Here is a 16,137-nt window from a genome sequence, read left to right as displayed (position 1 = left end):
AGCATGTGGAATTTTTCTTTAAAATCAGATTTACAGCTATAGTAAATATAAATATAGTAAATATAGTAATGGAGCCATTCTTTTAAATAATCTCTTTCCCCCTCATTTATTGCACTTGCACCTTCTAAAAAAAGCACAGAGTGTAATCTGAAAAAATATAAACCTAAAGGGCTGAAATGTATCACTGTTCAAACTACTGATGTCACCTGGAAAGTAAGGGAAGCTTGGGAATTGGTCTGGGATGCAAGACTGATAATACTTATTTTTGTGCTTACAGTGGAAGTTTGTTGCAATAAGTGAAACTCATATCCTCCAGAACAAGAGGGCAGAATCTCCATAGAAAAAAGAATAACACAAAGATTGCCATGGCGTATGTCACTGCTAAATCATGTTTGTTTGGTGGTACTTGCCTGGCTAGGCCTGTCAAGAAATTAAACAAATATATTTCCTAATGCCTTCCATGAAATCAGATTCATGCTTCAAATCATTTCAGTTTTCAACACTCAGAGGACTCATTAAAATTAGAGCTCTTCCCATCACCCCACTGTGAATTTATATTCTAATTAGCAAAGATTCTACATATTGTTCTTTTCTTCTTACAGGATAATTAATTTTTTTAAAGCATCAGGAGGAAAAAAAAAGTAGCTATAAAAGACATTTTTGGGACCACTGAGGTTATTATTATTATTGATATGCTACTGATATTATTTAATAAATGAATGATAAGTTTTTTAGGGTGATAAAGGTATTGTGATTATATAGGAAAATGTTCTTGTTAGGAGAGACATGCTCAAGTATTCAGAAGTGTCATGATATCTACAGTTAAAACAAATATGGCAAAAAAATTAACAACTGGTGAATCGAGGTGAAGAGTATACAGGTATTAATTATATTCTTTTAACTTTTTTGCAGCTATTTAATATTAAAATTTTCAATATAAAAACTTAAGGAGAGGGCTTCCCTGGTGGCGCAGTGGTTTGAGAGTCCGCCTGCTGATGCAGGGGACACGGGTTCGTGCCCCGGTCTGGGAAGATCCCACATGCCGCGGAGCGGCTGGGCCCGTGAGCCATGGCCGCTGAGCCTGCGCGTCCGGAGCCTGTGCTCCGCAACGGGAGAGGCCACAACAGTGAGAGGCCTGCGTACCGCCAAAAAAAAAAAAAAAATTTAAGGAGAAAAACACGAGTTTTTAAAATTTGAATCAAAATTATCAATAAATACACTTATGAGAAAAAGAGTTACTAGACCTCACACTGTAATTCTCTTTTCCTAATAAATGTCATACATAAGGACTTTTCCACTGAAAACCAAACATCAAAGGCATTTCCTATTCATGAAAGCATTCTAAACAGCCATTCGTTAGATCAATTTTGACAAAGCTTGAGAACAAAAAATACATTACACTTAGAACAAGAGGGTTAAAATTTCCCAGTTAACTACAGGACTTACCTATCCATGTCATCATCTCCCAGTAATAAGGGTGGGAGGGGCAGAGGAGGCAACGTTGAAGTTTTTAGGTGTGGAATAGCAGCTGTTACAGATACTTGAGTCTTCACAGAAACCTGTACAGGGGGCTGAGAATTTGCCTGAGAGGACAGAGTTGATGTCCTTGGGTGAATAGAAGGGGGCAAAGTTGAAGTACTAGAAGAAGGAACCTGACTAAATGCTGGTTGGGGAGGAGGCAGAGGTGGTTGCTGTGGAAGAGCTGGTAGTGGAGGCAAAGGTGGCAAGGGGGGTGTCTGAGGTGGAGGGGTAGTAGTTGGCAAAGGAGGTGGAGAAGTAACTGTGGGAAGAGGTGGAAGGGTCTCCTTTTCAGATGTCTCTGTCTCTTTTGGAGTAGCAATCTCCTCTGTCAGTGCTACAGGTTTAGAGTCTCTTGTTCCCTGTCCTTTCGAATCTTTAAGAACAGGATGTTTTTCAGAGTTCTCATCCAACTTTATTTTCCCTGTATCTAAAGAATTTTTGACCTCTGTATTTAGATGTGTTACATTCACCAGTTCAGTATCTGGGGCAGATTTTTCCAATTTTACACCTCTGGGTAACTTTTTAGACTCCAAGCCTGAATCCTTAGCCTCTACTGAACTGTTCTCTTTTCTAGGCAAAAATATAGGTGAACCCTTGGATTCCTTTCCATCCATTTTTGCTGCAGCAGCAGCTGCTCTTTCCTTCTTTTTCCTACTGAGTTCAGCTCCCAAGCTGGAGTTCAGTGGAAGCCTGACAGGTGAGATACTGGAATGTCGACTGCGTGACCCGGATCTCTTCTTTTTACTATGAGAAGATGAGTGTCTTGAATATGCGGGACTTCTACTTCTAGACTTCATGGATTTTCTACTGGAAAAAGAAAAAAGCAGTTTAAAATGGATAAGACTACAGCAATGTGGAATAGATCAGTTAAACAAACTATGAAGAACTGTAACTTAAAAAACCCACTGAGTATTTAGCAATCTTAAAAATAGATTAGATACCATCAAATAATAATAATAATGTATCAATATTGGTTCATTAATTGTAACAAATGTAAGATGTTAACAATAGGGGAAACTGAGTTTGAGGACATAAAAGAATTCTTTGTACTATCTTTACAATTTTTCTGTAAATTTACAACTGTCCTTTACTTAAAAAAATAGATTAGAAGGAAATAAATCCTGCATGGCAACATATTTCAATCATATAATCTAAAAATTATCCGCTACTTATTCAACTGAAGGAAAATGGATGGATACTTTTTTCCCATGTTAGAAAATACCCATATTCACAATGATTACTTTTAGCATTTTGGTTTAAATATCTGATAAAGTGAAAACATGATTTTAAAAAGTCATACTTAATGCTAAACGTCAGTTATATCAATTAGGAAGTTAAAAGTAACTAGCACATTTCACCAAAACCTAAATTTTTAAAACTAGACAGCTATTTTATTGAGAAATCCCAGGAAAAGATTCTGTTCCTTGTATCCTCACTTTATAATTAAGTTGCGTCTATACTAAACAAACCCCCAATATACAAGAGTTAGGATTTACAAAAACTAGATAAACCGGAGAAACTGTCTTACCAAAATAATTTATTAGACGTTCTTAAAACTGTGATGGCTTCTAGTACTTTCAAATATAAAATGATTTCCAATAAACTTTTTAGGAATTCATAAAGCAAGGTATTATAGCATGTTCAACTTATCTTCTCCATTATTGGGGAAGGATTGGAAAGTAAAATCTGGGAATCTATAAGGCAGATTATTCTAAATTAAAACCCAAACCCTATTAATTCTTTTTTGCTTTTTCATAAAGCCTAATGTGCTCAGGCCTCAGTGTGAGGAGGAAAAAGAAATTAGCACAAAAAATGTGACTGGACAAAAGATAATTTGCCCAGTAGTGTAAAACAAATTGTTCCCATTCCAGATCTTCAATATCTCCCTTTATCGTTGATCATTGGTAAGACTGATGTGATTCAAAATGTTTCAAAACAAATAGCATATACATGGTAGGTGAAGCAACTCACATGATGTTAGTCATGATTTTCTTCTACCTATAATGCTTTTTGGAAACTTTCTTCCAAGTTTATTAAAATGTAAAGTTATCATTGGAATCAAAGTGCTCGAAACAACAATAACAACAACGTATATATGAACATGAGGATATAAAATACTGAAAGTAGTTAAGTGAATTTACCAAATATCCACTTACCCTTCAGAAAACTAATACTTCTCTTGTAAATAAGTGGCTAAAACAAGAGGTTTTCTCTGATTGAATTATAGGCTGGTCTAAAACTAACCCTATCTCAGGAAAACACTAAGTAATGTCAGAGACCCTGCTCTACAAACCACCGTTTCTTTCATCTTTCAGCATGACTAAATCTTCCTAAGGAACTCTGCTACAAACCTTCAACTTCTGAACAGAAGCCTACTGTTAATAGGACGTTTGGATGGCCATAAGTTATATAAATGTTACATTTGAGGTCCAGGTCCACTCTTCAAGGAAAAAAGGGGGTAAAGGGAACAACAAATAGGTAAATGCAGGCAACAAAAAAAATTGTCTTCAAAAACAAATGTATTTTTTCCCTGAATTAAGTTAGGTTCCACCATTTGAAATGAAATTTCTACTATTAATCACTACTAATTTGGTGGATGCAAAAACCTTGCGTTTCTGCCAAAGCATTTTCAGCCTTTAAAAATGAAATCTTTTGTTTAATTTTGACTGTCTCTCTCAAGGGAAAAAAAAAAGAGAATACCATAAAAGGGATCTGTATGTTCCTCCACTCTGACTCTAAGAAATTGAATGAGGAAAAATACGTACATAACGCACACACCCAAACACATAATGCTCTTTTCAAGCCAACTAAAAACGTGCATGTGACTCCAGGATTATTATGTAGTGTTTATATTTGTGTCCTATAATACTGTGTCTCCAATTCTTTCTTGATTTATTTTTACCATCACTGCACTAGTTCCAACTAAGTGAGTAGAGGAAGAGAGAACTTGAGATTTGACTCCAAAAGGAATCATTGCAAAGTAGCAGTTTTTACTGAAACTTGTTTTAGTGTTTTAGCCTCAATGTAATTCTGTATTCCCAAACCCCATAACAATCAAAAGTTCTCAGAACAGCCTTAATGAAACTACTCCCTCAAGAAAACAAATATTCTGAGAATATTTCTTAGGCATCCTTAAAAAACTAAGCAATTTTACAAATGGTACACTTAAGACATCCATTTCACTGTATATAAATTTACCCCTCATCCCTCCAAAAACAAAAAAGTCAACTCTAGCTAATGGTGTACATGCTAAAGTGTTTATAGTGAAGTATATGGATGTCTGCAACTTACTTTGAGATGAATCAAAACAAATGAAGGTGGAGAGATGGATAGAGATGATAAAATGTATAGCAAATATTAATTGCAGAATCTAGGTGGTACATACTTGAGTCCTCACTACAATTCTTTCAACTTTTCTGTGTTTGAAAAATTGTAATAAAATGGAGGGGAAAAGCCTAAGGAATTTCAGACTCTGACAACTAGGAACTCCTGTAGCTTGATGAATTCAAACTAGTTTATGAATAATTATAACTTTAAGTCAGCAAAAATTATTCACATTGACATATAAAAGACATGCATGGATTTTTTCAAATTCGCATAATTTCTCTACTAGTGTTCAACAACATTTCCCTCATTCATTGATAGAATTTACTGACTGGCTCCAAGTACCAGGCACTGTACCTGGCTTATGCATTCATATTTACTAATAAATCCTCACAACAACTCTAGAAGAAGGTAGTTATTATTCTCATTTCACACACAGAGAAATTAAATTATACGCCAAAGGTCACAAAGCAAGATTAGGATTCCACTCAGGTCTAACTCCAAAGCCCAAGTTCTGCTTTTGAGGAAAATGTTAAGTCTACAAAGAGGGAGGTACATCTCACCACCTAGAAACAAGAACAGTTTTCTGTAGACAATTCACTTCAACAATTAAATTTCAAACTAACATGACTTTCTCACCAAAAATATCACAGTGAAGGTACTATTACCAATTTTTAAGAGAAAGATTTTGAAATTCACCTGTGGTCACAAATAAGTCAATGGTGATGCTGTAAATAAAATCAAATTATCCTTGGAACCAATTTCTGCTAGGTTATACCATAAAAGGGAAAAAGAACTAATTGGCTGAATTTCCACTAGAAACATCACATAAAAGACAGGAGTCTCGGGCTTCCCTGGTGGCGCAGTGGTTGAGAGTCCGCCTGCCGATGCAGGGGACGCGGGTTCGTGACCCGGTCCGGGAAGATCCCACATGCCGCGGAGCGGCTGGGCCCGTGAGCCGTGGCCGCTGAGCCTGCGCGGCCGGAGCCTGTGCTCCGCAACGGGAGAGGCCACAACACAACAGTGAGAGGCCTGCGTACCGCAAAAAAAAAAAAAAAAAAAAAAAAAAAAAGACAGGCGTCTCTTGTAAGTTACCAAAAAATTGTCAGTTAGGAAATAAACTTACAAGTTTGGAGACTCAGGGGACAGCACAAATGGTAGATGACTTAGGCAAACAGCCCCGAGATAATACAAATGAAAAAATTTTAATTTCTTACATCTCCAATCAGGTCCAATGAAGCCTAAGGCACTAATACCAAGTGATTTTTAAAAAGTTAAGACAAAGCAACCGAAATAGCTGGATTAACTCTGGGCCCCAGTATCAATCCTATGCAGTCAGTAAGCAGAAGCCTATGGTTTTTCTCACATGGGAGCTTACAGCTGAAGATCCCACCCCTGGAAGTACCTACCTTTAGCAGCTGTAGGCATGTGAACTCTGCACTTCTCCAGTTCTGGGTTAAGAGGCCACCAGGCTCACCTACATGATGACTAGCCAACAGCGAAGTGTTCTAGTCAATGATGAACACTGGGGGCTTCAACAAAATGTTACCATGTCTAATCGCCAGTTCCTCATAAGCCGGCGTAAGAAAGAACGGGCTGTTAGACAGATAGCTCACCTGGGGAGCGGACTCCGGCTCAGAGAGCGCTTGCTCAGGAAAGGGCTGCTGGACCGCCTTCGGCCGTAGGGACTGGGTGATCTCCCACTGTAAGAGCCACTCCTTTCATAGCTGGAAGAACGTCGCCGGCTATAGGGACTCACGGACCTCTGTCGTCTACTGTAGGGACTGGGTGACCGTGTGCTGGACTGGTAGGCCGAAGGCTCCTTGTAAGGTGGGCTGATCGACTGCCTTCTTGAGGTACTTCCCGGACTCTTCTTGTAGGAGTCATAATTGCTAGAGGTGTGAGATCTCGGGGGACTAAGGTCATAATCTTGGCCGTAAGAAGCTCCTGAGGGGCTATCATCTTGCTTGGGGCTGTCCGACCACTTCCGGTGGGGACTCCTGGACCTCCGTTTGGGGCTGTCCACGGTTTTGTAACTTTTGGGTGTTTCCCGCTTCCGATGACTTTTACTCCGGTCTTTGTGCCCGGACTTCAGCTCACGTTCTTTCCGGGTCTTCTCCTTATGGAGTTTGGATGACCTGGATTCCTTGTTGCTGCTGCTTTTGGAGATCTGCGACTTCCCATGGTCATCATTCTCCTCATTTGAACGCTTTGAACTTCCTGATATCCGGTCCTTCATCGATCCCGACTTGCTAGAGGCTTCCAGGTTCTTTTCTTTCTCTGACTGTTTAGTTTTTAGTAAGTCCCGGGAACGTCTGTGCTGGTGGTGACGGTGTTTGTGCAGGCGGTCACTCCGGTCAGTCGCGCGACGTTCATCAGTCTCCCTCCGGTCCAGTTTGAAGGCCATGTCGTCAGAGAAGGTATCGGAATCAGAGCTAATGTCATCATACTCCACCAAAGGTTTGATAATTGTACCCAAAGGTGCTGCTTCGGGGGTCACCAACCCCATGTCTTTGGAGTGCTTGGACCTATGCCGCTTGTGCTTCGACACCAAGCGGTGACGCTCTCTGCTGTTGGAGCTGCCACCTCCCGATGACGGCTGCAAAGTTCCAGAAGCTCCTCCACTCCCGTCCTTCTTGCCCCCATGTCTCTCTGGATTGGGCATTCCCTTTCCCCTGGCCTCAAAAAGGGGAAAAAGTTCCCCAGCACTCCAAAAAGTAACCCCCACCCTCCCCCCCAGCCCCAGCCCCACGCCTACCAAAGCGCCCCTACAAGGGGGTGGGGAGGGAAGGGACGGTAGCCCAGGCTCCTCCTCCCTCCCGACTCCTCAGCACCCTCCTACATGAGGTGGGGGGTGAAGGAGCCAGGGAAGAAATGAGAGTTCCTCAGCAGTGGAGTTGCGAGACAACGGGTAGCCGCTCGAGTCTGTTTCCCCTCCTCCCCACGCCGAGCCAATCCTCAGGCCCAGGCGCCGGGGAGGTCGAGGAAGTAGGAAGCCGACGGCCCGGGGCTGTGGGGCCGACTCCGGCTCTCGGGCCCTGTGAGGGCTGCGCGAGCCCTTCCCCTACCCGGTAGCCCGGCTCGGGGCGGCTTCCTGTCGCTGGGGTCCCGCGGCCTAGGTGCCTCACGCCCCCTTTGTCCCTCGCTCCTGAAAGAGCCCCTTTTCTAGCTTCCGCCTCACCGCAATACCTCACACTCACTCGCTCCCTCTCTGAGGCTCACAGTCACACACTAGGTTAAACCGAAACGGCACTGGGAGGAAGGGGGAGGGGGTAATCCCAGGAAATATCGTGAGAATCTGCAGTTCTCTCGCGGTATTTCGTGTTTCCTTTCACCTCTCGCCACTGCCTCCTCAAACAACGCGAGAGCAAGTCCCGGGCCAGAAACGCATTCCGCCAGATTCTCGCGATAAGATCCCAGCTCCCCGTTTGAGCAAAACTTTATTGAAAAGGACCTAGGGGGAATTTTTGAATTCAAGACTTTATTAATAACTCATTGAACAAATACATATTCCCAAGTTCCGGCGCAAACTAATTTTTGCATACTCTGTAACAGCTCCTTTAGATACCAGGATGAAAATACTGTCAACAGGATAAAGGGCAAATGTGGGGCTATTTCAACCCAACTCCCTAAGTATTAACGATTCTTCCCACTTAGGTAGCATATACTAATACGTGCATATACTAATACTAATTCTCGTACTGGCGTGCAAAACACGATTTCCTCATCCCTATTTTACAGATAAGGAAACCCGGACTCAAAAAAGTTGAGTAAGTTACTTAGGGTAACAAAGCTAATCCAGCAAGGGCCAAAGAAGAGATTAAAATTCACGTCTGGGGACTTTCCTGGTGGTGCAGTGGTTAAGAATCTGCCTGCCAATGCAGGGTACGTAGGTCCGGGAATATCCCACGTGCCGTGGAGCAATTAAGCCAGTGCACCACAACTACTGAGCCTGTGTTCTACAGCCCACGAGCCACAACTACTGAGCCTGCATGCTACGACTACTGAAGCCCGTGCACCTAGAGCCTGTGCTCCACAACAAGAGAAGCCACAGCAATGAGAAGCCCACACACCACAGCGAAGAGTACCCCCTGCTCGCCACAACTAGAGAGAAATCCCGGGCACAACAACGAAGACCCAACACAGGAAAACAACAACAACAACATTCTTTTGTAATCATTTAGCCATTTATCTTCACACAGAAGATTATAGTTATGAACAAGCAAAGCATAGTATTCATGAACAGGAAAAAGTATCTTACACTGCCCCTCATTTTTTATCTTTCAAAACTCCTTGGCACGTGTTAACTCATTCCGTTCACAATTTACCTCTTCACAACTTACCCCTGAAATAGGTTGCATTAATGAGGTGACTAAGGAACAGAGAAGCTAAGTGGCTTGTCCAAGCTTCCCCATTCTTTTCTTCAATAAATATATGTGTGTGAGACTTTAAGGTCCTTCTCCGTGTACTAGTGCCCACTGAGACCCCTCAAGAAGGATATAGACAATATATTCATACCTCAAAATGTAAGGTAATAAATGTCGTAAGAATGATACAGAGCAGTGGGGAGGTTCAAAAGAAGGTTGGGAGTGGTAAGAGAAAGCTTTATAGAAGTATGACAGTCGTAGGGCTTCCCTTCCCTGGTGGCGCAGTGGTTAATAATCCGCCTGCCAATGCACGGGACACGGGTTCGACCCCTGGTCTGGGAAGATCCCACATGCCGCGGAGCAACTAAGCCCGCGAGCCACAACTACTGAGCCCATGTGCCACAACTACTGAAGCCCGCACGCCTAGAGCCCGTGCTCCGCAATGAGACGCCACCGCAATGAGAAGCCCGCGCACTGCAAGGAAGAGTAGCCCCCACTCGCCGCAACTAGAGAAAGCCCGCGTGCAGCAGCGAAGCCCCAACACAGCCAAAAATAAATAAATAAAAATTTTTAAAAAAGTATGACATTTGAGTTGGACCAGAAAGAGTAGATACGGATTTGTATATGAAAAGAGCAGCCAGTAAATTAGGAGCCAGAAAACATACTGAATGAAGGCAGAAAAACCTACTCTCCAAATCACTCCCTGAAAATGTTCTTGTTGCTTTGGGTACAAAAAAAGTTTTTTACTCAAATGTTTGAGCCCATAAATCTTCATTTAAAAAAAATGAGGGAAGGCTGCGGCGGCGGCACCTGCGAGCGGAGGCGGGGCATGGCGGCGCGGACGGCCCTGTGAGAGCGAAGCTGCCGCGGGGCCCGCCATGCGCCGGCGGCCCTGACATGGGCGCCAGCGGCTCCAAACTCGGGACCTGTGGCCCTTCGCCTCGGCGGCGAGGGGCGGCGGCCCGGAGGCGGCTGTCGCTGAGCAAGCTTTGGTGCGACCGCGAGGCCGAGTCGTGCCCCGCTTCGTATTCACTCGCCGCGGCTCCATGTTCTATGACGAGGATGGGGATCTGGCTCACGAGTTCTATGAGGAGACAATCGTCACCAAGAACGGGCAGAAGCGGGCCAAGCTGAGGCGGGTACATAAGAACCTGATTCCTCAGGGCATCGTGAAGCTGGATCCCCCCCGCATCCACGTGGATTTCCCTGTGATCCTCTAGAGGTGTGAGCCTGAGGGGTGGCAGGCATAAACACGCCCTGCCCCAGCAAGAAACCCCCAGGCTCAAGGTGTGGCTTCCATTGAGGAACCTAGGCTGGGGCCACAACCGTGAATAAACTCCACTGGCCCGGAACCTTCACCTGTGAGCAGGGCAGTCCTACAATGCTGGTTGGGTGTTGGTTTGTCTGTGGACAAGAGGTGGCTGGTGGCTGGCAAGGGCTGATGGCGGAGTTACCAGTCCACCTTTCCCAGCAATCCCTACAAGGAGCATGGCAGGGCATATGCTGGTCAGGAATGCGTGGTTCCTGTGCCCTTGCCTGGCCTGCATTCTTCCAAGCTTGCCTAGGGCCCAGCCCTGCTGGAGGCTACAGCACTTTACAAGTATGGTCTGCCTTTTTCCAGCCCCAGGGCTGTGGGAGCTGTACACAAATGGGAACTTCCTTTCCCTCACTTCCTTTACCCTCTCGTTGGAGCATTGCAGCTGTTTGCTACCTCGATTCCTCCTGTGTTGGACAGAAGCTGGAGGCAGAACAAGCCTGATTCTTCCTGCCTACCTGCCCATCTGTTCCCACCCCCAGATGGATGGACAGTTTGCTGGCTGTCAATAGGTGTGGGAGGTTTCTCCCTCTACCCGGGGCTGGGCTGATCCCTCCCCACTGCAACTAGTTGTTGACCCCCACCCCAACTGAGAGGGCATAGGATGGGGATCAGGAAGGGCTCTGGATGCCTGTGCCTATGGGGTGTTGCCACATCCCACCTACTGTGTCTAATCCCCCTTGCCCTTACACATCCACCACCCTGTGATAAGGGACAGCACCCTAGGGCTGGTGCCAGTAGCTCTGAGGAGCCCACCACCCCTTCCACTACAGTATACCCATCCCTTCAGGATCAGTAAGAGGAAAGTACTGGAGCCCTGGGTAGGGAGAGAAAGGAGAGAACAATCATAAAGGAATACTTAAAATGTGAAATCTTGTAAATAGTCTAGTCCAGGATGTTGGGGCAGAGTCTGATTTCTACATAAAAATGACTTTTTTTTTTAATTCCTTACTGGGCAAACTCTGTTCTTTAAGCGTGTGAGAAATGGCTTGGGGAGGGTAGCCCTCAATCTAGGAAGGCTGTTGTGTTATTTGTTCAATAAAATTATTTGTAGACCCTGCCAAAAAAAAAAAAGACGGGGAATTCCTGGTGGTCCAGTGGTTATGACTCGGTGCTCTCACTGCCAGGGGCCCCGGTTCCATCCCTGATGGGGGAACTAGGGTCCCACATGCCATGCGGCTCAGCCAAGAAAAAGACTAAGTTTTTCATGACAACTTTTTAATCATCTACTGAAGTAAAATTAATACCATCAAGAAAAAAGAAAGAAAAAAAGAGGATAGAATTAAGTACTTGAACTCAGGTGTGGTAACTCCTCATTCATTGCTGCAAGAAGGCCTGGATGTAAAGGTCTCCACCAGTGTCTAACATGATGGCAGATGACGTGAGACTTAATGAGCCAATTAGATGAAGTGACTGGTCCACTTTATTAAACGTTGGCATGAGTTCAGCAAAATTACTCTATCAATTTTCCTTTTTTTTTTTTTTTTTTGCGGTACGCGGGACTCTCACCGTTGTGGCCTCTCCCGTTGCGGAGCACAGGCTCCGGACGCGCAGGCTCAGCGGCCATGGCTCACAGGCCCAGCCGCTCCGCGGCATGTGGGATCTTCCCAGACCGGGGCACAAACCCGCGTCCCCTGCATCGGCAGGCGGACTCTCAACCACTGCACCACCAGGGAAGCCCCATGTATCTTTTTGAGTTATAGTTTTGTCCAGATACATGCCCAGGAGTGGGATTGCTGGATCATATGGCACCTCCATTTTTATTTTTGGGGGGAACCTCCATACTGTTTTTCACAGTGGCTGCACCAATTTACATTCCCATCAACAGTGTAGGAGGGTTCCCTTTTCTCCACACCCTCTCCAGCATTTATTATTTGTAGACATTTTAATGATGGCCATTCTGACCAGTGTGAGCTGGTACCTCACTGTAGTTTTGATTTCCACATTTCTCTAATAATTAGCGATGTTGAACATCTCTTTATGTGCCTGTTGGCCATCTGTATGTCTTCTTTGGAGAAATGTCTATTTAGATCTTCTGTCCATCTTTTGATTGTTTTTTTTTTGGTTATTGAGTTGCATTAACTGTTTGTATATTTTGGAAATTAAGCCCTTGTCGGTCTCATCATTTGCAAATATTTTTCTCCCAGTCTATAGCTTGTCTTTTCGTTTTATGGTTTCCTTTGCTGTACAAAAGCTTATACGTTTGATTAGGTCCCATTTGTTTATTTTTGATTTTTTTAAAAGATATGGTACATTTTTTAAACTATTTATTTATTTAGGCTGTGCTTGGTCTTAGTTGAGGTTCAAGGGATCTTAGTGGCCGCATGCTGCATGCAGACTCTTAGTTGAGGCACGCATGTGGGATCTAGTTCCCTGACCAGAGATCAAACCCAGGCCCCCTGCACTGGGAGTGTGGAGTCTTACCCACTGGACCACCAGGGAAGTCCCGTTTGTTTATTTTTGCTTTTATTTCTATTGCCCTGGGAGACTGACCTAAGAAAACATTGGTATGATTTATTGTCAGAGAATGTTTTGCCTATGTTCTCTTCTAGGAGTTTTATGGTGTTATGTCTTTAAGCCTTCAAGCCATTTTCAGTGTGTCTAAATTGTTAAATACAACTGCTGAGATTGGCCCAAAAACTGGTGAGAATTGTGCCTTTGTAAAATAAGGGTTGCTTCCCTCTACAGAAAAACTTTGAACTCTGAAATTCCAGGACTGCATGATTTGCTTTATTTGCATGACCTCCCAGGGCAGGGAGTCAGGGCAACTCTGGGAAGCCCAAGGTGATCAGTCAGGTGATGACTGTAGTTTCCCTGTAAATCTCCCAAAGCAGGTCAGAAAGCTTCTCCTTAGGCTGTACACAAGGGGAAATATTTAACTAAAGTTATAATTTTCCCCCACCCCAAGGCCAATTTGTTAGTTTAGATTTTGGTTTAAAGAGTCCTCTGGAGTCTCCCACAAAGCTTAGTCATTTAAAATTTGTCCATCCTCCTCTTCTTGGCATATAAGATTACTCCTATGTGTACCTTAAATGCTTTTCTTATTTAATGACTCGTCTCTCCTATCTTTACTTTTAGAGTACAAATTTTTCCACAATGTCATTTCAGCTGCATTTTCGGATGAGAAATAATAACTTATTCTATTCTGTGACTAAAATTTGGTAAAGTTTATTCTGTTTTCAAGTTTTGATTTAACGTTTCCTAGCCACACTTAGTACAGACATTATTGTTTATTTGTACAGAGAGCTTTCATGGGGAAATGTAACTGTGTATCCAACAGTGATACTTTGGGCATAAGAATAAATTAACAAAAATTTTTTGGGTGCCTACAATTATGGTGACCAGTCATATTTTCAGAACTCTAAATCAGGTGAGCCCATCAAGGGCTGGGGCTGTGCTTTCAAGTTTATATTACCAGCTCCTAATACACAAGTATTAGGACTCCACAGATATTTGTTGGATGAAAAGCACTTTGATAACAGGAAAGGAAACAGCATTTTATTTTATTTTTTGTTTTTATTTATTTATTTTTTGGCCATACCACACGGCTTGTGGGATCTTAGTTCCTCAACCAGAGATCAAACCCAGGCCCTTGGCAGTGAACGCATGGACTCTTAACAACTGGACTGCCGAGGAATTCCCACAGCACTTTAAATATGAACTGTCTTTGGAAATTCTCACTTGGATAAATGCTTTTGCTAGATTTACATGAACATACTTTTACACTAAAAAAATTTGTTGATTATCTGAAATTCAAATTTAATTGAGTGTTCTGTATTTTATCTGACAACACTATCAGTTTATCCCAACAATATGCATTGAGTCTCTGACATGTGTCAGGAGCTAAGCTAGGCAGTATCACTAGACAGTAGTGAAAGCAGCCGCCCTTCCTGGACTTGATAGTTTAGCAGGGAAGACAGGCACTGAATGCATCATCATGTACTTAATTAATTTTGATGGTGAAAGTGGTATTAAAGAGAAATTTGAAATAATATAACGGAGGACCTGATCAAGTGAGGGGTTAGAGAAGCCTTGCTTCTCTAGTCCAGAGCAAGAGACATTTACATTGAGATCTGAATAAGTCGGCCTCAGTGAGGAGAGGTGTGTGGGGTAGGGAAAGACCTCCCAGCAGTTAAAAAGGCATGTTCAAGGACCTTGGGAGAGGAAGCAGTGAAGGAATTCTCTGCAGGTGGAAGGTCAGTGTGGCTGGGGTTTGGCAAGGGGTGAAGAGCTGGGTCTAGAGGGGCTTTTTAGGCCCAGTAAAACATTTGTCTACTAAGCCCAGGTATAGTGCTAGGTAGTGGGGATTCAGAAATGAGAGGCAATTCCTGCCCCGAGAAACTCACTGTGTAGTGACTGAAAGGAATGAGGGCACGAGGAAGAGACAAGAAGTAAAATTTAAGTTCTACTTTCAAGGAGCATGGTTTATATCTTTGTGGCAATAAGCATGTGGCAAATAAAGATTTATTCTTATTAAATTTACACTGTGCCTGCTCATCTGAACTGCAGTTACCTGCTGGAATGGCTTTGGAGGATGTTTGCATATCATTTTTGAAATATGGGGAAAGTCTGAGACTAAAGAACCAGTGGAAATCCATTGCTTAATATCCTTACAGCAAACTAGGTAAAATCCAACTTTTCAGCAGTTATTCTCAAGGGTGTGTATGGAAAAAAAGAACATAAAAAAACAAAAAGGTAGCCTTAACTATTTTAAGAACTTCCACCCAATGCTAGCACAATTGTATTTTAGCCTGGCTCTTGTTCCAGTGACCACGAACTTCTCGGCATTACTCCAGCTTTCTCTTTGTGAGGACTTACTGATACAAGAGATATGACTACACATTCTTTGTGATTTGTAGAGTATTAGCTAAACTGCTTGTTTTCACTACGATTACAAAAAAGATACAATCAATTGTGAACACCTTTGGGATCCTAAAGATAATTAACAGCATCCGATGATCTGACTGCTGCAAACAAGTTTTCCTTAATCCAGAATCTCCCAGATCTTCCAAAATATTGGAATTGCTCAAGAAAAATATTTCTGAAATTAAAAAGAAAATTAGGACATGTAAATTACGTGTACCGGGCTAGCTTGGGACATTGTTACAAACACCCAACATCTTTTTTCCACCTAGTATCTCAAGAAAGCGAATATTTTAATAAAATATTCCCGATAACAATATTTTCGAAGAGCTAGTCTTTTAGTAAAGAGAGCTGGGGATTTAAATTTGCAAACTGCTTAAAAGCCAAAACGAAAGTGCCAATTTTCGCAGAGGAGCCGAACACTAACAACTACCAAACTCCACACCTAGGGGCCGAGAAGTCTGAGACAATTGAGAGAGCAGGAAGGGTGGGGAGAATCTCGCGAGTAGCAACGTATTAACCATTTTTCGCGATATTTGGTGCCCAGCCCTTTTCCTCTCTCTCGCAGGATCACGGTTAATCTCGCGATCTTTCGGAAGTTCTGTTGGGGAAGATGGCGGCGGCCGCGAGCACCCTTCTCTTCTTGCCGCCGGGGACTTCAGACTGAGCCTTCTCGGGAAGAGTGGGGACTGCAGGCGCCCTACGTCCCGGGAGCCCGAACCAACTTGGTTCCTCTGTTAGTGGTGA

At 43.3% G+C, this 16,137-nt stretch overlaps 2 protein-coding genes across 3 annotated transcripts in view; one reads left to right on the top strand and one right to left on the bottom strand.

Annotated features, from left to right (window-relative positions):
* The window catches only part of CDK12 (cyclin dependent kinase 12), a gene marked incomplete at its 5' end in the record, with an annotated part of 38,920 nt that extends 31,410 nt beyond the window's left edge, over positions 1 to 7,510 (bottom strand). For both annotated transcript variants that reach the window (XM_079725014.1, XM_079725015.1), the window contains 2 exons: positions 1,447 to 2,328; positions 6,462 to 7,510. In XM_079725014.1, the coding sequence (XP_079581140.1) occupies positions 1,447 to 2,328; positions 6,462 to 7,510 (1,931 nt within the window). The remainder of the gene's footprint in view (positions 1 to 1,446; positions 2,329 to 6,461) is intronic.
* A 2,599-nt stretch (positions 7,511 to 10,109) lies between these two features.
* Positions 10,110 to 10,432, top strand: LOC307068385 (tumor suppressor candidate 2-like; the record flags this gene model as incomplete). The annotated part of the gene is given in 2 exon segments (XM_079726215.1): positions 10,110 to 10,128; positions 10,131 to 10,432. Coding segments are annotated over 2 exon segments (321 nt in total).
* Between the last annotated feature and the right edge of the window lie 5,705 nt (positions 10,433 to 16,137).

This window comes from Hyperoodon ampullatus (genome assembly GCF_949752795.1).
Source record: "Hyperoodon ampullatus genome assembly, chromosome: 19".
Classification (NCBI taxonomy): domain Eukaryota; kingdom Metazoa; phylum Chordata; class Mammalia; order Artiodactyla; family Ziphiidae; genus Hyperoodon; species Hyperoodon ampullatus.
Note: the sequence above shows the minus strand (reverse complement) of the source record. Positions and strands in the feature narration are given on the sequence as shown.